This window comes from Aricia agestis, chromosome 12 (assembly GCF_905147365.1).
Source record: "Aricia agestis chromosome 12, ilAriAges1.1, whole genome shotgun sequence".
Taxonomy (NCBI): domain Eukaryota; kingdom Metazoa; phylum Arthropoda; class Insecta; order Lepidoptera; family Lycaenidae; genus Aricia; species Aricia agestis.
The window spans coordinates 14,591,239-14,617,120 of NC_056417.1; the positions used below are offsets into that span (position 1 = coordinate 14,591,239).

Below are 25,882 nucleotides of genomic sequence, written 5' to 3' on the forward strand. Positions count from 1 at the left end.
AAGGAGGAGGATATATTCCCCTTTTTTTATATTGGTTCGCGGACAACTCCGTCGTTTGTAGACCGATTTCCAAAATTCTTTTGTTGTTGTATGAGATGTAGCCCGAATTTGGTAACATGATCACAAAAAAATCTGATGATGCAATCCATGAGAAATCGACAGGACTCCTTAAAATTTATATGGAAACATATAGTGATTTTACGTTTTTCTGAAGGATTTTAAGCTTAAACTACCAAAAAATAAGAATTTGCGCTGAAGTACACCCTGGTTCCGAAGATGCTGTACATTGAATCCTTATAGATAAATGTTCGGCAATTTTGGCGTTGTTTCAACAACTAAAAGCATATTATTATGTCAATGTGTGTAATACTAATCATCATCATCACTATAATTATGCCATAAATCATCATATTATCGATGGCCCCAACGAATAAAAATAAGGTAATGGGAAAATTTCTCTCTTTTTCATTTTCTTTTTTTATCACATTTTGCTGACGCGGACGAAGTCGCGGGCAACAGCTAGTGTTTAAATGAAGTAAGTAAACAAAATCCTAACACTTATGTACTAAGTTATGAGTACCTACTATAAGAGAAATATCTAAACTAATAGCTATCTCTAAAGGTGGGTACTGAGTACAGCCTGCCTAGCATACGCCAACGAGATATCTCACTCTACATGTTTTCTCGATGTTTGATGGTTTGTCTCTTCATCTCTGATATTGACCCTAGCATGACAAACATTTTTTCTCGCGTAGATCTATCATCGAAATAACACATTTTTATAGAGTTTTGTCGAGATAATGTCGAGATTTTGACATTATGAGACGAGTAGTTTTTAATTATCTCGAGAGTGAGATATCTCGTTGGCGTATGCTAGGCAGGCTGACTGAGGTGTAATGTATTAATTTATTATACAATGAGCATTCGTGCTAATCGTACCCGTAGTACCAGTAAGGCTGGCCATTAGACGGACCGCATTTTGCAGTCGAAACCAACTGCAAAATGCGGTTGCCGCAGGGCGTTCTGCAGTTTTCATACTAAATTCATATCCGCAAGACACGGACCGCTCGAGCAGTTCTTGAGCGGTTGGTGTAAATTTGTGGCCAGTCTTACACGACGTACTGACTGCACTCGCTGTGTAGTAACTAATAAATTACATTACACCTCGTAAAGTTGGTCAGCAGTTATACCCACCTTAAAAGGTCTCCCTTCACGTTGGGCCATAATGAGTAACTATGATTGCGTTAGATGTCTGTATTATGGTGGAGGGAGTCCTGCGTTTAGACTTTGGATACCTCCGGAACATCCTTCTTTATTCGGCTGAGGGCAAATCGCAGGTGGTTTGTTTGTAAGCTCGGCGTTTCTCGTTGGCCAGTCCCAAATATACGCTCATATTATTATTTTTATTCATTTTACCTACAAAACCTACTAGGTCTTCACGGCGCTCGAGTAACTACAAACATAGCTTACTCGCCACAGATATATTATATCAAAATATTTCTGTACCCTGTAGTACCCTTAGTAATACAAACAAAATGGCTAATTGAAATATGATAATTTTGGACTAATTACCAAATAATAAGGTAAAGTAAATCAAAGATACCGCAGACGAAATTAATATCAAAGTACAAGAAGAAGTTTTACTTCAGCCTATATTTTAGGGGAAAGTCTCCAACTCTCTGAAGGAATTGAATAAACATCTTGTGTTTTTTGTAATTTGCCAATCGGGAGGCGTAAAGTAAACGAAAATAAATTGGGGCTGAGATCAGTGAGGTCACGTTTCACACCATTGACCTTTTTATTGGGCAATCAAGTGGTTAAATGTTATAAATCGGTTACTAAACATTATTAGAAGATAGAGTTGCCAAGCTTTTGGTAACTGTCGAATATACGGAAACTTTGCCAAATGCCAATAAGGGGGCCACGGAAGATCATTTAATTATTCTTTTTATAGTCCTTCTTTACCCAGAACTCAAACGACGCTTGCTAGCTGTCTTGCTCTACATAAACGCGTAGTTTTATCGGTGTGTTTGCATACTTGATCACAGCGCCCCGGAAAGGGTTGCACCATAGCTGATGCGGACTTTTGACGTTCGACCCTTAGAGGGGTTCGTCACTGTTGAGGGGCGATAGCCAGTATATACATACCACAGACTATGCGAATACATACCACAGATGAGGGGATACCCTCATCTGTGGTATGCAAAATGGCCAATCTGTCGTGTCTGTGGTGCCCTGAGCAGGCGCGGTCACAGCCTGAAATTTGGGGGGGGGAGGGGGAGGGGCACTCACTAGTCACTATAATAATATAATTTTTTTGTCTGCGCCCTCGGACGGTTCTGGGTTAACAGCTGTTTAAGGTCGGACGGTCGGACGGTCGGTAAAAAAAGTGCATAAAAACGATAATAATAAATTCATGTAAGTAAACAAAAAAAAGTGGGTACCGTCAGTAATTTAATAAATTCAAAGGTGCAATATTGGACTATAGCAACGAACAATCTGCAACTCTACTCTACATCCGAACATAAATTTCAACTGAAGACGTCACAACACTCGTGGCATATTGCAATGAAGCAAGACTGAACTCTAGAGATACATGGTTCGAATCCTAGCACCAAAAACTTTTTGTACCAACAAGACAAAACGTTGTAGGCTAAAGTCATAACGAGAGCGGCCAATAACACTTGTCCAAAATATAAAGGATGCCGCATAAAATTAGATCCTTACAAATAGAGGGCGCTAGTTGAGTTGACTAGTGACTTAATCTAATATTAATATTAATTAAAGAGCACAAGAGAGGGCGTTGTGTGTCGGTAAAAAGAGTTAAACTGATATTAACATGTCTCTTGAGGATCTTTCCACTAACATTACCTTTAGGAAAAAAACAGTTCCTAAATCAAAATCAATGGAGTCAGAAATCTCTAATTCATCGTTAAACACTACCGACAATGAGTTTGATACAAGAAGCCTAGACTTATCTACAGGTATACATAACTATTACAATATAATGGATGAAATGAAAAATGAAATTAATGAACTAAAGAATCAATTGAGCAGTACACGGGACGAATTGGACAATATCATTCTTGAAAACAATGAATTAAAACGGATAATTTCTCAACAAAGCCAACAAATTAATACGCTCAGAGAAATATGTAATAGTCCCAAGAAATTACACAAAAAGCAACTACAATCGGCTAAAAAGAAGAGACGGTCCTCGATACAAGACAGTAATCGTAACCTTTTAACGGATACTATTCAGAATGAGCACTCAAGACAAGGCGTGAACACCTCAAAACAAATGGATCAAAACTCATCGACTCAAAATACCCAAGTCCAAGCGTCTCACAATATATTTAACACCATATTACCCAACAATCAAAACCAATCTGATGATGATTTCCCTATTCCGCAGTCAACTTTATCGGCAGAACCCTTCCAAAAAGAATCAACGGAGGAATTGGTTAACACAAGACAACTTAAACAAAAAACTTTGTATATTTTTGGAGGAGAACAATGTAGAAACTTAGCATTGAAAATGAAAAAATCAAGAGAAAATTCTAATTATGAGAAATACGAGATAACATCGTTTATAAAGCCGGGAGCAACATCAAGCCAAATTATTAAATCATGTGATCTATATCAATACTCGAAAGAGGACCGCATTATTGTATCACTGGGACAGCATGATAAAAATCCTACTGAGGTTATGGAAGAGTTAAGTACGACTCTTAAAATCTTACCTTGTCCAGTACTTGTATTAGGGATTAGTAACAATATTTCACTTAATGAATTTAAGCTTAACAATATGTTGAAACTAACTTGTAAATATTTCCCAAATGCTTTATTTTTACATTACAATGCTACTGATGATTATTGCTTGAAACTTAATTTTGCCATTGATAAATTAGACTATAATGAAAAATATTTGTGTGATAAATCTTTAATCTATAAGTGGAAAAAATATCATACCTCTAAAACTTCTAGCTTAGGCCATTTGAATGTCTCAACTGTAAATATCTTAGATAAACCAAAAAGGGGTACAATACCATATTACTTTCCTACAAAGATAAAAGAAAAAAAGAGTAATGATCAGTTGTTTTTTCAGTCCTAAAAATAAGGTAAATTCAAATACAGTAGACAATACGATAAACTATAGGTTACTACACCAGAACATTGCTGGACTAAACTCAAAACAAGATATTCTAAATGTTACAATTACAGAGTTATTGTCTCAAAATCTAATTCCTCATATATGTTGTTTCTCAGAAAGTTTTTTAAATAATGAAAATGCAAATGTAAGATTACATGGATATAGATTGGTATCAAAATTTTGTAGAACAAATAATAGTAAAAGAGGTGGTGTCTGCATCTTTATAAAAAATGGTATGACATATAAAGACTTACCTTTTATTAAAAACAAATATGCTGAGGACAAACATTTTGAGTGCTGTGGGATTGAGCTTATTCCATGTGGTATAATTGTCATTTGTTTATACAGAACTCCTAACTCTGATGTGAACTTATTCCTAAGCAAATTAGATTCTATGTTATTTGAACTGCTAAAATGTACAAAAAAAAGAATAATATTAGCTGGAGACTTAAATATCGACACATTAAAACAAAGTAGAGCTACATACGATTTGAAATCTCTTTTACTAAACTACAACCTCTCGCTTCACATTAATAAACCAACGAGGCATCAATCGTGCATTGATCACATAATAAGCAACGTTAATGACGCTTCAAGTTCTTTGTTAGAACTTGCTCTTTCGGATCATAATACAGCTCAAATGTTACATATACCTGTAAAGAATGTGCCTTACATTCCAACAACATACTTTATTTATAAAAATGACTACAGTCAAGAAAACATAGAGAAGTTTCGTTATTATCTCAGTCAGCTGTCGTTTAGCGATGTTTTTGCTAAAACGGACATAAATAATGCAATGGATGTCTTTTACGGTGATTTCCTACTTTTTTACAAATTGTGTTTTCCGTTAAAAAGAATCAAAATGACGAATGAATATAAAAAAATAAAATGGATAACGAAAGGAATAAAAACGAGCTGTAGAACTAAAAGATCACTTCGCTACATGTTTTATAAACACAAAACTAATAAGAATAAAAATAAATACATAAAATATTCGAAAATATTACGCAAATGCCTGTATGTCTCACAAAGAATATTTAGTGACAATTATCTACGTACTGCTAAAAATAAATGTAAAGCCTCTTGGAAATTAATAAATAATGAAAAAAATGACAAAAATAATTATGATATTATAAAGTACATAAAAAATGAATTAAATGGTACTATACTGACTAATCCAACTGACATAGCTAACGAATTTAATAACTATCTGACTAATCTGACTAATAATAATAATAATAACGTGACATTATCAAACACAAATAGTGAACGTATATTCAGCTCAATTTTTTTATTCCCATGTAGTTTAACTGAAATTGATAATGTAATTCGTTCATTAAAAAATACTAATGCTGAAGGTTATGATGGTGTATCCACGAAAATCATTAAGTATTGTAAAAAAGAGTTAGTCCCAATTATTTTACATCTTATCAACTTATCATTTGAAACTGGCAGTTTTCCAGAATTATTAAAAATATCTATTGTAAAACCGTTGCACAAAAAAGGAGATAAATCAAAAGTTGAGAATTATCGTCCAATAACTCTTATACCAATATTTGCAAAAATTTTTGAAAAAGTTATGTATAAGCGACTAATGACTTTCATAAAAAAGATGAATATAATTAAACACAACCAGTTTGGATTTCAGAATGACAAGGGAACGGTATTAGCAGCGTCAACTCTGGTGCATACCGTAGTTTCTGATCTAAATAAAAATAAATCGGTCGTAGGTATCTTCTTTGATATGAGCAGGGCATTCGATTTTGTATCTCACAAAATCCTATTAAATAAATTAGAAGATTTAGGTATACGAGGCCCAGCTCTAAACTGGATAAAATCCTACCTCTCTAATAGAAGACAGTATGTGGAAATAAAATCTATAAATGAGAAAAATGTACTAAAATCATCTAAATCACAATATAAAGTCAACGATACAGGAGTTCCACAAGGCAGTGTACTTGGTCCACTGTTATTTTTATTATATATAAATGATCTACCTGACATTACAAATTATGAAAATACTCTATTTGTAGATGACATATCGATAATAATAAATAGTAAGGAAAATATTGACATTGAAACTAATAATACAATTAATAAAGTAGTAGAATGGCTTGATAAAAATAACTTAAATATAAACTTGACCAAGACAAATTATATACAATTTCATAACTATGGCACTAGACTAAATGATCTGAATATTAATTACAAAGATGAATGCATTCAAAAGGTGCACAGCACTAAGTTCTTAGGTATTTATATTGACGAAAATCTTAACTGGAAGGCTCACATAGAGTATATATGTAAGAAATTAAATAGTTACGTATATGTTCTACATAGACTGAGGCAAATATCAACCTTACCAACTATACTTTCGGCATACCATGGATATGTGGCCTCAGTACTCAGATACGGACTATTACTATGGGGGAACTCAACTGACATTAACAAAGCATTTATAGCGCAGAAAAAATGTGTACGGGCCATATGTGGTAAGCCCTCATATGAGTCTTGTAAGCCTCTTTTTAAAAAATTAAGTATTATGACGCTTCCTAGCCTTTATATATACGAACTAGTAAACTTCGTAAAAATTCACTATAATTATTTTACAGAGGCAAGTGAGATTTACCCGAGAACTAAAAGAAAACCCAAACGTCTAGTATTAGATATCATTCCCAGAACGAATCTATATCAAAAACATTATTATGTCATGTGTATAAAGGCGTATAATGCTACCCCAACAACCATAAAATCCCTACCTTATAATAAATTTAAGAAAGAAATGATTAAATGGCTAAAACTAAAAAATTATTATTCCGTCACAGAGTTCCTAAATGAGAAATAACATTTTCTTATTAAACTGTTGACATTGAATTACTATAAAAACATTCTATTATAATTATTATACTATTGACATTAAATTATTGTTTTGAATCAATTAAAGTGTAATATTAGCTCGTAAGATTAGGACATATTGTAGGAAGGGTTTATTAATATTTTGAATGTTGTTTTGTATTGAATTGTTTATTATATCGAATTATTTATAATAGAAAATGTATTTAAACGAAAATTGATGTATAAGAATAAGTACCTAAGAATTTGCATGCTATATTATTAGTGAAAAGTGTGATCTAAGAAAGACTATTAACTGTAACACCAAAATGTACCACTTTTGAAGCAAATAAAGAAATATGAAATATGAAATATGGACGCAGTGGTGTTGAGGGGATAGCTAGAACTTTCCTTTTATTATTTGGCAAGATTTTGAGATTTTTTAATTTGACCTTAGATTTTGGGGAGGTCATGTCCCCCGTGACCCCCCCTTCAGACCGCGCCTGGCCCTAAGTCGGTTTCGCCACAGACAGAGGTTTCTTCACACCCAGCATAGCGGGGTTCGCCACAGCAGACGGGCTATATAAATAAAAATGAACTTTAAATTTTGTTAGTCTCTCTAAAACTCAAGAACGGCTGAACCGAGTTGGCTAATTTTACTCTTGAAATATTTATAGAAGTCCAAGGAAGGTGTGAAGCCATACAAAGTTCAGCGGGTCATCGTTTAAGATATTAACAAAAAATTTAAACCGACTTCCAAGGTAAAAACAAAATAATAACATCCTTATAATATGAACTAAAACTTTTCCTATCTAATAGTGCCTTTTTCCGAATTCGGCTAAACCTCAACTATTTCTGTACTCAATCTTCATCATTTTGAAGTCAGATAAACTTTTCTCAAAAATCAACTCCTGTCGAATGACAGGCCGAAATGTGACCCTTGTTAGTATGGCGAAAATACTTCAACCCCTTATTATTTTATCTTAATCTTGGTAAATGTTTACAAACCTACCCCAATTTATTTGACAAACTAATACAAAAGAAAGTCGACGGAGCCCCGCTACGCGGGGCTCCTATTTCTGGGTGTTGTGGTTAAGTTCCAACCTAACCTAACCTACTTTTGGACTTTCTGGATGGTGTTTGTTTTTGTTTTGGCGAGGGGCTGCACCCCACGAACCCCCCCCCCCCCTTTAAGGAGGGACAATATGATCTTATCTGAAGATAAGATTACGAAAATCTCAAATGCGAATTTCTTCTAAACGGAGAGTTTACTGGCGGTGGAAACGGTAACGGTAACTTAACCCATGTCACCAACATTTAATTGACGTAGGTTCCTAAACCTTAGCCAATTTTTTTAGTGTAGTAGAAGTATTTTCGCCATACTAACAGAGTCACATTTCGGCCTGTCATTCGACAGGGGTTGATTTTTGAGAAAAGCTTATCTGAGCTTTTTTGCTTCCCTTGGCGCCCCCGTTCGATTGGTTTAATAAAAAGGGGTGGTCATAGGGGGTTGTATTTTTGTCGTCAAAATTTTTCCAAGTATTTTCGCCATACTAACGAGGTTCGTATATTGGCCTGTATCTGGCCGGTGGTTGATTTTTGAGAAAAGTTTATCTGAGCTATTTTGCTCCCCTTGGCGCCCCCTATCGATTGGTATATTCAAAAAATATACCAATCGATTATAAGATTATAAGATTTTAACCTCTTATAACCTTATCAAAAGGTTATAAGAGGTTAAAATTTTGACGAAAATCACTATGGAAAAGTCTTTTTTCCATAGTGCCCCGTTTCCTTCAGTCCAACCCAAGTGTGTGCCTTACGCTCTGGAGTAAAGGTTGAATTTGTTACTTATGTTCAATTTTGTGGTACTTGAACTTGTTTTTTTTGTATTAAAATCGCTTTGAAATGTACCAAATAAATAAGGACATAACGTGATGACTGATGACATTTTATGGTGTTGTGTGTATATTGTATCCATATACAACCATGTGAGTTGTGACATTGGTGACCCTGACTTAATAGTGATGATGATGAGATGATGAGATGATGATGATGATGATGATGATGATGAATGTAATTTGCATAGTAGCATATACTTTCAGTTCTTAAAACAACGCCTAAACCCCCAAACTTGTATCTATAAGGAATCCGGAGTTCTCTTAGTATCTTCGGAACCATAGTATACCTTGGTGCAAAATCTTGCGTTTTGCTTCTCATAAAATCAAAATCCAACCATATGTTTCCATATAAATTTTGAGGAGTTCCCTCGATTACTCATGGATCCCATGATCAGATCACCACTTTTGTGAAAATGGGACCAAATGGGAGTGAAACCTAATATAACAAAATAAAAATTTTGAAAATCGGTTCACAAACGGCGAAGTAGTGGTCTAACATACAAAAAAAAATATATATCCACCAGCCGAATTAATAACCTCCTCGTTTTTTGGAAGTCGGTTAAAAAGAAAAAAAAACCGATTTTGCCTTTTAATCTAACATCAACTCAACAGCCTTAATCTATTCCGGATTTTTTCAAACAGTAAAAAGGTGTAATACCTTTTTACTGTTTGAAAAAATCCGGACACAATAATGACATTATTATTTTTAACAAAAAATTAAAACTGACTTCCAAGGTAAAAACAATAATAACATCCTTGTAATATGAACTAAAAACTATTAAATAATTTTCCCTATCTAATAGTGCCTTATTCCGTATTCCGCTAAAACTCAACTATTTCTGTACTCAATCTTCATCATTTTGAAGTCGGTACCAGATATAGCTGAATCTTTTTGCCAGAGAATTTGAAACTTTTGTAACTGGCACCGACTTCAAAATTATGAAGATTGAGTACAGAAATAGTTGAGGTTTAGCCGAATACGGAAAAAGGCACTATTAGATAGGAAAAATTATTTAATACTTTTTAGTTCATATTATAAGGATGTTATTATTGTTTTTTTACCTTGGAAGTCAGTTTTAATTTTTTATTAAAAATAATAATTTCACTCTTTTTAGTTACCTAGTAAACTATCGCGTACTATACGTAGAATAATTAATACACTATATTATTCTACGTATCTTATTACAAGCTCACCGGTGAGGGAGACACAATAGAATAACAATAGATTTCTAAGAATCCACGATCGAAGGATTAATAGGAGTATAATCGGTAAAACCATTTCGGAGGAGTAAGGACACAAGACTTTAAATAATTTATGAAGATAAGAAGATGTACTTATTTATTGTATTAAATATTAATATTATAAGGCACTTATTTAAAGGGGCAGTTGTAAATTGCAGTTTTGGTAAGTTAAAAATTATAAATGGCACGTGTAATAACTAGTTTAGCAGTTAAAACTAAGTAGTAAAGTAAACAAAAATGAGTTATAAAAAATAATGAAATGGATCATTGAAAACATTATTGAACAGTAAAATAATTAAATGAGCGGTAAAAATTAATAAATGATAGTTTTTTTTAACGAAATAAGGGGGCAAACGAGCAAACGGGTCACCTGACGGAAAGCAACTTCCGTCGCCCATGGACACTCGCAGCATCCAGAAGTGCTGCAGGTGCGTTGCCGGCCTTTTAAAAGGGAATAAGGTAATATGGGAGGGTAGGGATGGGAAGGGAAGGGAATAGGGGAGGGTAGGGAAGAGAATAGGGTAGGGGATTGGGTCTCCGGTAAACTCACTCACTCGGCGAAACATAGCGCAAGCGCTGTTTCACGCCGGTTTTCTGTGAGAACGTGGTATTTCTCCGGTCGAGCCGGCCCATTCGTGCCGAAGCATGGCTCTGCCACGTATATATATATATATATATATATATATATATATATATATATATATATATATATATATATATATATATATATATATATATATATATATATATATATATATATATAGTTACGTGTGGGAAGTAACGAATCGGAATTTGTCTGTAAGAGAGTATTGTTGTTTATTGTTGTAAGGACACCAAACAGTACATACAATAAAAACTTATAGAAATGATCATAAATAGTCAAGAAGAGCTGATGCATGTACCTTAGTAGGTGACACAGCGTTTACAATAGCAAGTTCAGGCAGAATATTATAACATCACAATAATTAATTTAACTAAAACTAACAGTAAAATTAATTTATACTTAATTACAAGAAACAAAAATTATAATAGCAATTCAATAGTAAAAAACACAAAATAAAATAAACAGCAGTCACATAGGATATAATCAAACATATAAATAGTTAAAAGTATACTAATTAATGATTAAAATGAATAAAATCTAAAATGACAATATATAAAATTCGTAAATTATTACATTGATATTTAAATTAATAAAACATGTGAAAAATTAAAAAATATTGTGACAATGTATAAATATATATTACTTTAAAATATAGAATTAATAAAATAAAAATAATATTGCATTTCATTTAACATAAAAGTGACTAAAAATTTTCTTTTTAAATTGGTTGAATGAGTCGTGAAAAATGTCTATGTCAGCTAAATCATTATTAACAATATTATATTCGTTACTCATTCTAAGGATTGGTGCGTTAAGACCTAGATTAGTTTTGCAAGGAGGACCGCGTAGGATCTTACTTATCGGTCGTCGAGGCAGGTGGTACGGTACAAACACTGAAAAATATTCTAAAAGTTCGCAGCAACCTATATGGCCATTTACTATTTTGTGAAGTAATAGAATACCATGCACTATTCTTCTAGTCCTAAGGCAAGCCATATCAAAGAAGGCAAGGCGATAAGAATAAGGGGCCCTATGTGAAATGCCGCTGCAAGTAAAGGCCAGGTGTCTAGTAAAAGACCTTTGTATCCCCTCAATTCTTTGCGAAAGAATAGTGGTTTTAGGGTTCCAAACAGTACTAACATATTCAAGATGGCTTCTTACTAATGTGTTGTATAGACAAATTTTTGTGCTTATAGAAAACCCCTTGCTGTTGCGCTTTACAAATCCTAGAGCTTGCGACGCCTTTTTGACGACATTGTCGACGTGAGTGTTAAAACTGAGGTTAGTGTCCAGTGTGACACCAAGATCACGTATTTCTTTTACTTCTTTGAGTGCAAAACCATCTAGTACATAATTTGAGCAATGAGGCAATTTCCTTTTTGTAAATTTAATATAAAAGCACTTTTTTGGGTTCATAAACATTTTGTTCAGAGAACACCATTTGCTTAAGCTATCTAAATCAGCTTGTAAAAGTGCTGATTCTCTTAGTGAGTTAACGGTCAAATATAATTTTAAATCATCTGCAAACATAGATAAAAGGCAGTATCTTATTACAAGAGCAATATCATTGATAAATATAGAGAAGAGCACAGGTCCTAGGTGCGATCCCTGGGGCACGCCTGATGGAGCATCGTAAAGCAATGACTCAAATCCATTGACACTTACAAATTGTATTCTTCCTTTAAGATATGAAGCAAACCAGGTGAGAAGTGTACCAAATATACCACACGCCTCTAATTTAGACAACAGCAAGACGTGATCTACCTTATCAAACGCTGAGGAAAAGTCGGTATAAATAGCATCGACCTGTGAGCCTGAATCAACTACACTAGCGATGTGTGAAGTATAAGCGAGGAGATTGGTCTCAGTTGATCGGTTTTTCCTAAAACCATGTTGGAAGTCATTAAGAATGGGTTCGATGTGAAGTGAAAACGTTTGATAAATTATGCATTCAAAGAGCTTGGAGAAACACGGTAAGATACAGATAGGTCGATAGTTGCAAATATTGCTTTCATCACCCTTCTTGTGAACTGGGATTACACGAGCCTTTTTCCAAAGTGATGGAAACTTCCCAGTGCACAATGAGCGATTGAAAACAGTTGTAAGTGGGGAACTCAAGTTTTTACCGCACTTTTTGATAAATATCGGTGGTATACCGTCAGGCCCAGAACCTTTGTGTATATCAAGCTTCTTAATTTGTGCAAGCACCTGAGCTTCGGATATGATAATTTTACCTAACGTCTGACCATTACAGGGAATCGGTCGCTGCGCGAGATCAGTACTAGGGACGTACACAGAGGAAAAATGAGATGCGAATAAATTAGCGATTTCGGGACCAGAGTTAGCGCATTTTTGACCGAGAAACATTTGAGCAGGTATATTCGATTTACCCTTCCTTTTGGCCTTAACATAGCTCCAGAAGGCCTTTGGATTGTTTTGTATGTTAAGATCTAATTTGTACTTGTAATCCATGTAACATTTGTTTAAAAGTTTATGATAACGGTTTCTTATAATGTCAAATTCAATCTTATCTCTGGGATTGTTGTATCTTAAGTAGCGGCGCCTAATTTTATTTTTCTCATTTCTGAGTTTTATGAGGGGCTGGGTGAACCACGGCGGATTGTGTGACTGCGCCCTTTTACGCTTAGGAACGTGTGTTTCAAAAACCTGGTATAATGTTTTATTAATAAACTCGACCATATCGTCAACATCATCACAGCATGTTAAATTATCGGCCCATTTGATCGTACTAAGGTGTCCATTAATGGCTGTGTAATCAGCCCTATAGAAGTTATAATCTCTGCGACATTTTGATTGCAATAACTCTGTACCAAAAAGCTGAAGACTCAAAAGTAAACAAGGGTGTTTAGGGTCTAACTTACTAAGAGGGAAGGGGGGCTGTTTAACAGAAGAATCTTTCAGGTTTAGGTTTAAAGATATTTATTCTCATTAAGACTTACAATATGTCACTTACATGAGAGCAAAAAAAATTATAACAATGAAATATGTTGCGTTCGTCAGTTAGCAACTAAATAATATTCACTCGGTGTTTAATTTAATATTTATAATTGATAAAATAAGAGAGCTCTATTCTACCCTTTCTAAACACTGAATTATTTGGTAAAGGCAATTTCTTGCCTTTACCAAACAAGTCAGTGTACTCTGATCTATATGATATTTTCGATTATATGATTTTGGAGCCGGATTTTAAAAACATTGAGTGAATTTACATTTCGTATGTTAGAAGGTATTTTATTATACAACTGTGCTCCTTCAAATGTAATATTTTTTTTCCCATAATTTGTGCGTGTTTTTGGTAGCACTAGAAGACTGGCACGTCGGTTACTACGTTTGCTTACATCTCTACGGTAAGTAAAATTAAGATCCGTCTGTACTTTTTTATTGAGACATTTCCATATAAAAATACAAGTTGTGAATGTATATAATTGTCGAATGTTCATTATTTTTGTGTCACTGTAGATTTTTTTAGTAGCAGTAAGTCGTGGTAGTGAAAATAACATTTTAATGATTTTATTTTGCAGGATCTGAATGTCTGACAGTTTTGTTCTGGACGAGCTTCCCCATATTTCGATTAAATGCAAGATGTGTGGTTTTACAAGGGCATTATAAATAGTATATCTTAATTTGTGTGGTATAACTTGAGCGATGTTACGCAGGGAGCCAAGGAGCGATAAGAGTCTCAATCTAATATGTTCAATATGGTTGTTCCACGATAGAGCATTGTCTATCCGTAGGCCTAAATATTTTTCACATGATTTTTGTTCCAGAGTTACATTATTGATTGAAAGCGGCTGGTGTGATTGTATTATTTTATTCTTTGCTTTAAAAATCATGAAACAACTTTTTGCAGCATTAATGGTAAGTAGATTTACTCGAAACCATGATTGAAGAGCATTTAGATCTGATTGAGCTTTTCTAATGATATCTTGAATAGAGGATCCAAAATAAAAAAGGCAGGTATCATCTGCATATAGAGTAAGTAGACCGTGTAGTCCTATTTTACAGATATTATTTATGTAGATAAGGAAGAACAACGGGCCTAATATTGACCCTTGAGGGACTCCACACGTAATTGGTTCAGGATCACTTTCAACTTCATTTATTTTTACAATTTGTATTCGATTTTGTAAGTATGATTCCAAAATTTTTAGAGCGTGATCCGTAATATTGAGGGACTTTAATTTTGCCAATAGACGTTTATGGCTTACGGTGTCGAATGCCTTTTTGAGGTCAATAAATATACCAAGGACAATTTTTTTATCATTAATATTATGTTTTATTTTAGTAATAAGGTCTGCTGTTGCTGTTAAGGTGTTGCGTTTTGGACGAAACCCGTACTGACGGTCCGTAATAAAATTAATTTGTTCTAAATATGTATAGAGACGTTCATAGATTATTTTTTCTAAGATTTTTGATAAGACTGGGAGCACCGATATGGGCCTGTAATTTCCAGGATCCATCGTTGACCCAGTTTTATGTATAGGGCTTACTTTGGCTATTTTCAAAGAGTCAGGAAAAACACCTTCACTCAGCAACTTATTAAAGCATATACACATACTTTCTGTGATTGAGTTTTTTAGACATTTTATAGCTTTTGTCGTAATACTGTCAATACCGACACTACAATTAGAATCTAGGCTGTCGATTATTCTGGAAATTTCAGAAACCGTACATGGCCTTAATGTTGATAACTCGTCAGCTATAAACTGTTGGTCTGAAAAAGCACTACTGAGGCTTTTATCAGAAACTACGGGTATTTCTTTTGCTAAAAGTGGTCCTATTGTCGCAAAATACTTATTGAATACTTGGCAAATTTCTTTAGGGTTCGTAATCAAATTTGAGTTTATTAATAATTTTGGAGGAGCACAGTTCTGTTTTAACTTATTATTCGCTAATGTGTTAATAAGATTCCATAAGCTTTTTGGTTTGGTGCTACATTTTGTAAATTGTTCATAGTAATAAGATTTCTTAGTGTTTTGTATAATTTTAGTGACGTAGTTTCTCTTCTTGATAAAGTTTGTTTTTATTGATTCATCGTCAGGGTTTTTTTTTGTGTTCAGTCCATAAATAATTCCGTTGAGTTATTTCATCTATGATAGTTTTGTTAATCCAGTCTTTTTGTGGTAAGTTAAGTATTTTAGTTTTTGTAGTTTTGCTGTATTGAATCGATTCTTTTATTTTATTTTCCATTTCAGTAAAGTTTTGATTATCATGGCTTGTATTAAATGAAATTTGTAGTTTTTTGTAATCTATTGCTTCGTATTGATATTTTGTTTTCGGTTGGGGTTTTATCTTTTTTATTTCTAAGTAAATTTGTTTATGATCTGACATAGGGGAATCTATTATAGCCATGTGAAAGTAGTCATTTTTTAGGTTCGAACTGACGTGGTCTATGATAGATTTCCTTGTAGCAGAATCTCTTGTACAATATTTCTTTCCAATTTTATTTATGATTGTGTATCCAGCATACTTAATTATATCCTTATACTGTTTGGTCTTCCTATCTGTAGCCATAAGATCAATATTGAAGTCACCGAAGACCACTGCACGTTTTCGTTGTTGCAGTTGGATATTAAGTTCCTCGAGAAAGTCTTTACAATTGTTATCACCTGGATAATAGACTACTCCTATTTGTAAAGCGTATTTGTCAAGTTCTATCCATAAGTAGTTGTTTCCCATGTGGTACTTTGATTGTGATAGACTGTGCTTAATATCATTATGTATGTAAGCTGAAACACCTCCGCCCTTGATATCCGTTCTAAAGTTGAAGTAATGTGTGTAGCCGTCCAATTGCAATTGCGAAGCTTGTAATTCTGAGTGAATCCACGTTTCTGTTATTAATATTGCGTGTATAGTTTTTTCGAATGATTTTATGATACATTTTAGCTCATCGAGCTTTCCTTTTTTTCGTATGCTACGTGCATTGATGTAGAAAAATCTTAAGCGAGATTTTCCAGTTTGTAGGGTCTGGTAATTGTTATGGATGTGGTAAGTATTCTTATTATTAATATTTATTGGTACTATTGGTAGTTTTTTGTTGGTGCTTTTATAATCGTAGGTGTTCCATTTATGTATTTTATTATCAGATCATTTTCTCCATTTTTCATTCGGCGATCTAATTCTTCTTTAAGTATTTTAAAGTATTTCTGTTGCATTTGGGTTTGGTCAGAGAAGATCTTTATTCCGTTTGGTAGTTTGTCCTTATTGCGTAACAGATATTTAACTGGTTCCGAGGTTTCATAACATGCCTTGATTCTTCGGTTTTTGCCGGGCGTGTATTTCCCAATTCTTATTAGTTTGATCGGTTTTGGCAGATCTTCCTTTATTGCAAAAGTTATTTTTAAGATATCGCTTAGATCTTGCTGTATTCGATCTTCTGCGCTCGATAATATCTGTTCAGGTATGCCCGATATGATTAAATTTTTCTCTCTCAACGAGCGATTACGCACTTCTTGTATAATTTTTTCATTAACAGGTGGCTGGTTTGAGTTTTGAGTTGTCGGGGTCTGTAGTTTGAGGTGAGTAATTTCTGATTCTAAGGAGATAATTTTACCCTTATCCATGGTTATTTGATTTTCTAGTCTCGTCATTTTCAGGTTTGTTAATATTAAGTCAAGAAGCTTATTGTCACAATTACGAATGCAATTAAATTGAGATAAGTCATTAGTGCACATAAAATTGATTAGGGTACTCCCAAGAGTATTGTTGCAATTATTCGGCGTCAAATAGTTGGTACCGTCCACCTCTGACCAGCCAAGAAGACCAATATTAAAATCGCCCAGCATAACAATGTCGTCTACAAGATCTATTACATTACAAGCGTTATTAAAAAAATTAACAAGTTTATCGGATTTGACTGGAGGCGGGAGATATACGACGCACAAGGCAAGTTTCCTACGAGTATTATTTATTGTAATATTCGAAAGGAGCCACAGGTCCTCGCAATCTGTCTCCCAATCTTTCATACGCATAGATTGTATATGGCGTGACACAGCTATCAAGACACCTCCGCCATCTGATTTAGTGCTAGAGGTAGAGCTGCGATCACGACGATACACAATGTAGTCTTCATTAAATAGCTCACCTGTGCTCACTCCCGCATTCAGCCAAGTTTCGGTCAACGCAATAATTTGATAATTTGACTGTAAAATATTTAAATAAACATCGTTGGTCTTGGTCCGAAGACCTCTTACATTTTGGTAATAAATATCCATTAATTGATTAAAATAAACATGCCTTAAAAATAACATTAGCAATAACTAATTTAAGCAATATTTAAAACTACATAAGTCACGACATTTTTTTTAAACTCTCAACGTTACGTATTAGAATGGCTTGACTTTGTTCATCCCTGCGTGCATAGATGCGGCCACCCCGCACCCAAACGAACTTGTAGCCAGCTTCTTTTGCCTTCTTGCGCGCTGCGGCGTGGAGTGATTTGTTGGATGGTGACAAGTGTTCCGCAACAAATATAGGTGTACTGGCACCATCGAGCCCCAAGTGAGATGTACTTAACTTATTCTTGGCATTTTTTTTATTGTATGTAATGACCGCAGCTAGAAGGGCATCTCTATGGCGTGTAGTTCTGAGTTTGACTATCACTGTGCGAGGGCGTGTGTTGTCGCGGTTAATCTTAGCGACACGAGTAATATTTGACACGTCATCCTCAGGGATGTCATGGTTAATTGTTTTTGTAATCTGTGTAAATACCTTGAGGAGGTTTTCAGATTTTCGCTCCGGAATCCCGTTAATTTCGACGTTATTTTCACGTGTGCTTTGTTCCATACTACACAACCTATCGGACAGGTCACTTACAGTAGACATCAAGGCCGCATTTTCCGATTGTAGATTTTTTATTATGGTTGATTTCTGTTCCAAATCCTTTTTAAGATTTTCAAAGGATTCATTGAAAAAGGAGAATGACTCATGGAAGGTTGATAGCTGCTGGTTAATATTAATCAATTCTTTTGTGATAAGTTCACGCATAGCTGATTTGAACGAATTATCAAGTTCCTGTTTTATTATATCCCGTAGGCGCTCTTCGGTAACATACGGCGAGGTAGGCTTAGGAGTCGGGTTTTTTGCACGCATAGTAATGTTATTAGAATGCTCATCATAGTCAGTGGTATGTGTACTCGAGGGGCTGGCCGTCGAATTAGATTGGCGTATCGGTGTGTTCGAGTTATCGCCACCCTGTCGGTTCTTTATGACACATTTTGGGCATTTCCAACTGCGTCTGTTTTCGCTCGTCATTGAGCGGAATGCGTTGGAAGATATGCCAGCGCATTCAAGATCGTATGTTAAGTTGCATTTGGGACATTGCAGATAATCACGGTTTTTTATCGCAGCTAAACAGCCCGAACAATTCTTTGAAGCCATAATTAGCGTGAATATTTATTTTAAGGAACAGAAAATCGAAAAAAGACCAGCTGGCAAGCTAGGCTCGAACCCAGTACTATTCGTTCACTGTCCTTAGAGTCTTCCGCTTCGGTCACCCGTGTTATGACGTTGCTTCGGAAAACGTTGTACTAGTATGTAGATAGTTTGAACGTTGTTGGATGTCAGGATATTGAATTTGAATGCGTATTGTTTTCACATACCACCCACATTTTTTAATTATAATAAATATTATCGAGTTATTAATTGAAACTTTTGTCCATGTAATAATTATTATGGAGTCGAATATTAACAGCGGTTTGATAGAGCTTGATGCACTAAGAGTTATATATTGTATGTTCCGAGCTTAGCTCACGGAATCTATTATTTTCTGGGCCACTATCTTGTTCACAATCACTGAGAGTCACAGTCACTTTCTGTATTACAGTTTAAAGCACCTTATCACTCGTAGATACTTTGGATAACATTGTCACGCAAACTTTGAGTATTAAAGTATAAATTGAAACTTAGGTTCAAACTTAAATCGATGTTTAACTATTTTTAATTCAATAATAAACGCGGAGCTGATCTTGCCTTGGCGACTAGCGACCTCTATATCCTAGTATTATTGAGTATCTACTCAATAATACTCATTCAGTTCAGTCATTGATTCTATTAAGTATAGACTTAAAAAGTGCCTAAAAATGCATCTAAAACCTTTTTGATTACTTTTTGTTCTACAAATAATTTAAATTCTTAAAAAGTATTTGTGATAATAAATCTGTAGAATAATAATTGAACTACATCAGCGCTTTTAACAGAGCAAATATAGTCCATAGCAAATCAAATTACTCTTAACTAGGTGTAATGAACTAATAAAGGTTTTAAAACAAGGAACACTAGATTTTTTTTTTCTATTAGAAACTTAGTTCTTATTCAAAACCATCTATAGAATGCCAATATCTATTATGTCTATAAAAAGCCATGATTAGTACTCCTAAAGCATAAATAGATTTAAGGCGTCTGAAGTGTGCTACTTGAGAGTACAGACTTAGTATTTACGAAACTGTGATTTTCTTTCTCGTACATCTCCATTCGTTAATAATCCAGGATGAATAAGTTTAAAGAGACCCTAATTTTTCCTATCCTAGACTATGCCGATTCCTGCTACTTGGACATCACTGAGGAGCTGTTAACGAAGCTTGAACGTTTACAGAATCTCTGTATTCGTTATGTCTTTGGGCTTAAAAATTCGATCACGTATCAGCCTTCAGATTGAGGCTCAAGTGGCTATCCGTCTCTGTCGCAACTCCCATATCCTCTGTTTACTTTATAATATCTTGTATAATCCCCTCTCCCCATCCTATCTGCTCGATAGATTCAACTTTTCCCGCCCTTCTGACATCCCGTGTAGATCCAGTGTCAGAACAAACCTCTGTCTCCCATCCCATCGTTCCAATTTCTATATGAAATCAATAAATAATAATATGTTTATAATATATAAATACTATATGTACACATAATAACACAGATTACAGTGATTGAGAATGCTGGTAATGTTCTTTCAATCGTCTTTTAAACACAGCGATAGTCGGACTGTCACGAAGAGTGTGGGGAAGTGAGTTCCATAATCTGACTGCGTGCACGGTAAAGGAGTAGGAACTCTCCTTTACCGTGAGTGTGAGTGAGAGCCATGCCACACGATGCGATGCGGCGGTGGTGCGGCGCCTGACCGGTGCCGCTCCGGTTTCCTACATATAAAGGGTCAATTCAGACCGCAACGCGTATGGATTTGACAGATTTCAACTGCGTGAGACGTCTTGCGGATCGGTCAAATCCATATAAAATTAAAAATGCAGATTACGCGTCGCGTTGCGGTCTGAATCAACCCTAAAAATGTATGGTATGGCACACTGCGCCGTCCGGTGCGCTCCGGCGTTGCACGGAATCGAGACGAGGCGGGGAGGGGTGTATGTATTGGTAGAGCTAGAGTCCGTCGCTGCTACGGTACTGCAAAACGTTGCGGCGCCGCACTCATCGTGTGGTCGGTAGTCCGGCGAGATGACCTGCGGTGCGGGGCCGTGTGGCATGCCTCTGACGTCGATAGATACGGCATTATGGACCACCTGCGCCAGTTTTGTTTCAAATTAATCTTGGGTTAATTACTTTACCGAGCTTTTTGAGGGCTCGCGTCGTTTTTCTGCGTGGTAATAATCTTTGAGGCAGTTTATTTTATATTTTAACAGTAACCATACCTTGACGATAACATATATCTACATATAATAAAAAAAATACTATGTTAAAGCATAAATCAATAGGCGTGATAGTTTTTCCGTAAAGTGTACCACAAAAATGTTCAGGTTGTGGGATATACTTTTTACGTACGTAACATAATAAAGTATGTTTTGTATGTGTTTGTTGTCGAATATTTGGTATGTTTGTTCTAGAAATGTGCGGGTACCCACGGCGCCGACGACGGCCGCGGTCTGGCCACCTTCGCACGGACGCTGCCGCCAGCTCACAAGGTCAGTTATAGGCTACTTGACCTATATTCAATTTCATTTTTTAATCAACATTTTTATGGGTTTCTACTGTGTAAAATATTAAAATATTAGTTTTTTTGTGAAAATGAATGATTAAGAAGCGATTAGCATGAAGAAAAAAAATAGGTCAAGTAGCCTATTCACCCACTCTTTTACTTATCTATTTATCCTTATTTACAATTAAAGCATATTACATAAAGCATTTTACAAAGCACACTTTCAAGTAATAATTATTGGCAGCCGTACTTGACTGACACAGCTGCTTAGAGTCGTAGTCGCCTATGAATTAACATCTCTGATAAGTAATAGTACATGCAGTATAGAAAAACATATTCAAACATATTAACAGAACATTATATTTCAGGTGAGCAAATCGGTGGTGGCGCTGCTGAAGGCATACGGCTGGAGCAAGTTCGCCATCGTCGCCGGAGACGAGACCACCGCCGCGGTCCAGCAGATGGACGCTATCAAGGTATGTGTCCTAAACCATAATAATTATTAATTGGTTAGGTTAATGGTATAGGTAGTCGTATTAGTCTGCGGCATTCAATGCATTTTCTACTGATTCTATATAATTCATTCGAATTTCCAAATACGGAATACGAATTCGAAAATCGTATGTGGAAAACGTTTGTATGTGGCCAGCTTTAAACAAAAAGCAAGTTACTAAATACTTCAATAATTAATCATTTTGATTAACTGTAACTCATTGCTAATCGAATGAGAGCTGGAAAATACAATAAAGGGATGAATAGAGTAAAAATTCACTTTGAAACTAGCAGCGTATTTCCCGTCGGCAAAATTCATTTATTTCGACAACGTACTGTTGTTAAAATATCAACAGCTGCTCCAGGTGTAAAATTGTGTCTGTGTACCTTTTGTTTGTTAAAAGGCATGAAATTGGTTTATCACTTAATGTATTTAATTTAACTGTAATGGACATATTTTATATAGAGATTAATGTTTAATTAATTTAAACTTTACAATCATAGAAATTATATCAGTATTATCAAAAGTTCTTAACAATATTTTTTTCGTTAAACTTAAGAAGCTGAACATTTTGAAAACCTTTCGTTCTTTGACAAAATATTTCGCATAATATATTATGTTCGACGTCAAACTCGTGATACGGTTTCGTAGCACGAGTTTGACATCGCTACGGCGTAGAACTTAGGTTACTTTTAAGCTAAGAAGTTGGGTTCTATTAATTAACTTTTACTACTGAAATTTGTCGCTGTTAAGGCTGCAGTCTTGCAAAATTCACTCGCTGCGTATTATTTGCGCATTTTCGTATATTTTTTTCTTGACAAACTAACACTAACTAATAAAATAACACTAAATATTATTATTGCGTATAATATAAGTAATAGCTAGTTATTTTTTTAAGTTCATATATGTGGATAATGTTATGTAAATCAAGCGTTAAAAACAGCTCTTCGTGCCCAATGTCATTTCGAGTTGTGTTTGTGCGCTTAGTTTATGGCAACAAATAATATTATTTAATAATAATAATAATAATAATAAATCTTTATTTCAACCCAACAGGTCATATTTTTAAATTACAATTAAATTTAACTAAGTATTATATTTTCAAATTAAAATACTTAATAATATTACGATTGAATTAAATATAGAATTATCAAAAGTAGACTTTGAGCATAAGAACCACCGCTCAACGATTCACATGCGCAAGGTAGTGACTTTACGCATATGAATCATCGAACAATGATTCATATACTCAAAGTCAAACCTATTTGCTAACACTTTTAGAATGGTGTTGTCGCTGCCCCTCACCCTGCGCGCCAGAGATGTGCACCGCTTCCGCATGGTCGTATAAAAACAATCCACGCGGGCGTCGGCAAACATCCCCGACGCGCTGCAGTACCGCGGCAGCGCCAGCAGCACTCTAAAAGCGTTATTATACTGTATGCGAAGAGCGTTGTACTGTCGTTGCGTATAATCAACCCACAGGCTACACGTGTAGAAGCTGGTGCAGAAAGCCCTGAATAGAGTTAATTTAACTTCTGTTGTGCAGCACGCGAACCTGCGGGCGATCATATTTGCTCTCACAGACAACGCTCTTCGCTCTCGTTCTATGTCTACATTGTCTTTCAGGTCAAAGGTTAGCCAGTGTCCAAGATATTTAAATTGTTCCACTCTTTTAAGACATTTATTGTTCAAATAAATGTTTGGAACTTTATCCGGACGTCTCCCCTTGGCCTGAAATACCATGTATACACTTTTATCTATGTTATATAAGAGTCCATGCTCACTGGCGAATTTTTCGCATATTTTTAATAGTTTGTTCAGTCCGCAGATCGAGGCGCTGAGCAGCACCATATCGTCTGCGTAACTTAAATTATTAACATTAACTCCATCAATATGGCAGCCGACATGGGTGCTACTCAGCTCCTCGATCAGGGAGTCCACATACAGGTTAAACATCCTAGGCGAAGTTAACCCCCCCTGCCTCAAGCCGCATTCCAGTTTATAGGGTTCAGAAAAGGAGTTTGACCATTTCACTACATTTACTTGATGTGCATACCAGTATTTAAACAGGCTAAGAATTTCAGGAGGTACTTTACTGTATTCTAGCTTTTTCCACAGCTTTTCATAGCGAACAAGATCAAAAGCCTTGGAAAGATCCAGAAAACACCCAAAAACCGGGGTTTTGCGGCTTGTGTAGTACTTGATAGTTTGTTTAACTGATAGAACAACAGCTTCCGTGGAAAGACCGGAACGAAAACCAAATTGGTTGTCGTGTACTTTTATATAGTTATCCAAACGTTTATTCAACAAACTATCGAGAACTTTTGCCAATATCGTCGCCAGTGAGATGGGTCTATAATTACACTTATCGCTTATATCTCCTGTTTTATTCTTAACAATTGGTACAACTACCGTTTTCATCATTTCAATCGGCAGGTAGGAGTGTCCCATACAAAGATTAAAAAATACAGCAAGTATCCTAGACAAATGAGGACCGGCATGCTGCAGGTGCTCGACACTGAGGCCGTCATGACCAGGAGACTTACCTCTTGACATTGCTCTTATTGTCTCCCGAATATCCTTGGCGTAGAATTTTGTATACGAGTAAGTCTCCCGGTCAGGAGGGCCCCCATCGACCACCTGCAGCACCGGTGCCTTCGGTGATTTAACGGCAAAGTGTTGTTGAAATAAGTTAGCAATCTTAGAGTGCTCACAGACACCATCAATGCTGACAGGGAGGCCAGGCCTACAATTTAATTTATTAGTCGATTTCCAAAAGTCTTTAAAATTGAGTTTTTTATGATGTGTACTTAAATTATCCATAATAATTTGTTCTTTATGTTTCTGACAATATTTCAAGCGAGATTTAAACATTTTTCTACTTTCTCTCATTTGGTCAAAAATGTGACCTTCCATCGGTTTGCCATGAGACAGCCAGGATTTAAAGTGAAGCCGGGCCTCTCTGTACGCATCCTTTACATGTTGGTTCCATCCAGGAACTGCCTTCCTTCTAACACGACGTTTTTTGTTAACATTACAAGATAAAGACGCAGCCCGTCTAAGTGATTCAATAATACTATTATACAAACGATCAATAACACATCGATGTTCTAAAACACTACACATGTAATCACTACAAAGCTTAAGTTCGTTAGGAAAATCTACTAATTTTAGTCTACGATGGCACTCCTTGTTATACAATTTAATTTGTTCGGGTTTTCTGCTACCCCAAATGATGTTACTGTTCGATTGTTCATTACTATTATTTTCTAAGTTCACTGACGTATTTAAGAAATTTAAGTTACACTCAATTATTAACGGAAAATGATCAGACCACATGACGTCATACATAACATACACATTTAATATTGATCTCATAGCGGCCTTCGTGACCACACAGTGGTCCAGCCAGCGCCGTGACCCATGGGCATCACTTATAAATGTATAAGTGTCTGATCCAATACCTAATTTTTCCACGTCTGCGCAGACCCATTCAACATCATTACAAAACTGGTTTAGTTCATTATAAAATAGAGTATTCACGTGGGCATTATAATCACCTAATATATAAACGGATTCAATATTGTCATTACTGATTATAGCACTCACCAAGCTCAGGCAGTCAGTGAATTCAGATAGGTTGTCGAACCCGTCCGTCGGCATGTACACACTGAACACTAATATTGATTTCTCACCTGTTAATACTTTTATAGCACACACTCTT

The 25,882-nt window shown here is 35.3% G+C and overlaps 3 protein-coding genes and 1 long non-coding RNA gene across 4 annotated transcripts in view; 2 read left to right on the forward strand and 2 right to left on the reverse strand.

The window, feature by feature from the left end:
* The window catches only part of LOC121732244 (guanylate cyclase 32E-like), a 153,048-nt gene that overhangs the window by 50,916 nt on the left and 76,250 nt on the right, over nt 1-25,882 (forward strand). The window contains exons 5-6 of the mRNA XM_042122061.1: nt 21,574-21,651; nt 22,034-22,141. Coding sequence (XP_041977995.1) covers nt 21,574-21,651; nt 22,034-22,141 — 186 coding nt within the window. The remainder of the gene's footprint in view (nt 1-21,573; nt 21,652-22,033; nt 22,142-25,882) is intronic.
* Nucleotides 11,425-13,177, forward strand: LOC121732248. Its single transcript, XR_006036340.1, has 3 exons — nt 11,425-12,010; nt 12,416-12,702; nt 12,984-13,177. It is a non-coding gene; the product is annotated as an uncharacterized LOC121732248 (long non-coding RNA).
* On the reverse strand, nt 18,041-18,732 carry LOC121732247. The gene has a single exon (XM_042122065.1). It carries the CDS (start codon nt 18,572-18,574, stop codon nt 18,041-18,043), a length of 534 nt encoding a protein of 177 aa, XP_041977999.1. The 5' UTR covers nt 18,575-18,732.
* On the reverse strand, nt 23,322-24,376 carry LOC121732246. The gene has a single exon (XM_042122064.1). The coding sequence runs from the start codon at nt 24,112-24,114 to the stop codon at nt 23,350-23,352; it is 765 nt and encodes a 254-aa protein (XP_041977998.1). The 5' UTR covers nt 24,115-24,376; the 3' UTR covers nt 23,322-23,349.

What these genes read in the sequence shown, in the direction of transcription:
- LOC121732246 (XM_042122064.1), bottom strand. Translation starts at nt 24,114, where the DNA reads ATGTTTAACCTGTATGTGGACTCCCTGATCGAGGAGCTGAGTAGCACC.
- LOC121732247 (XM_042122065.1), bottom strand. Translation starts at nt 18,574, where the DNA reads ATGTCTACTGTAAGTGACCTGTCCGATAGGTTGTGTAGTATGGAACAA.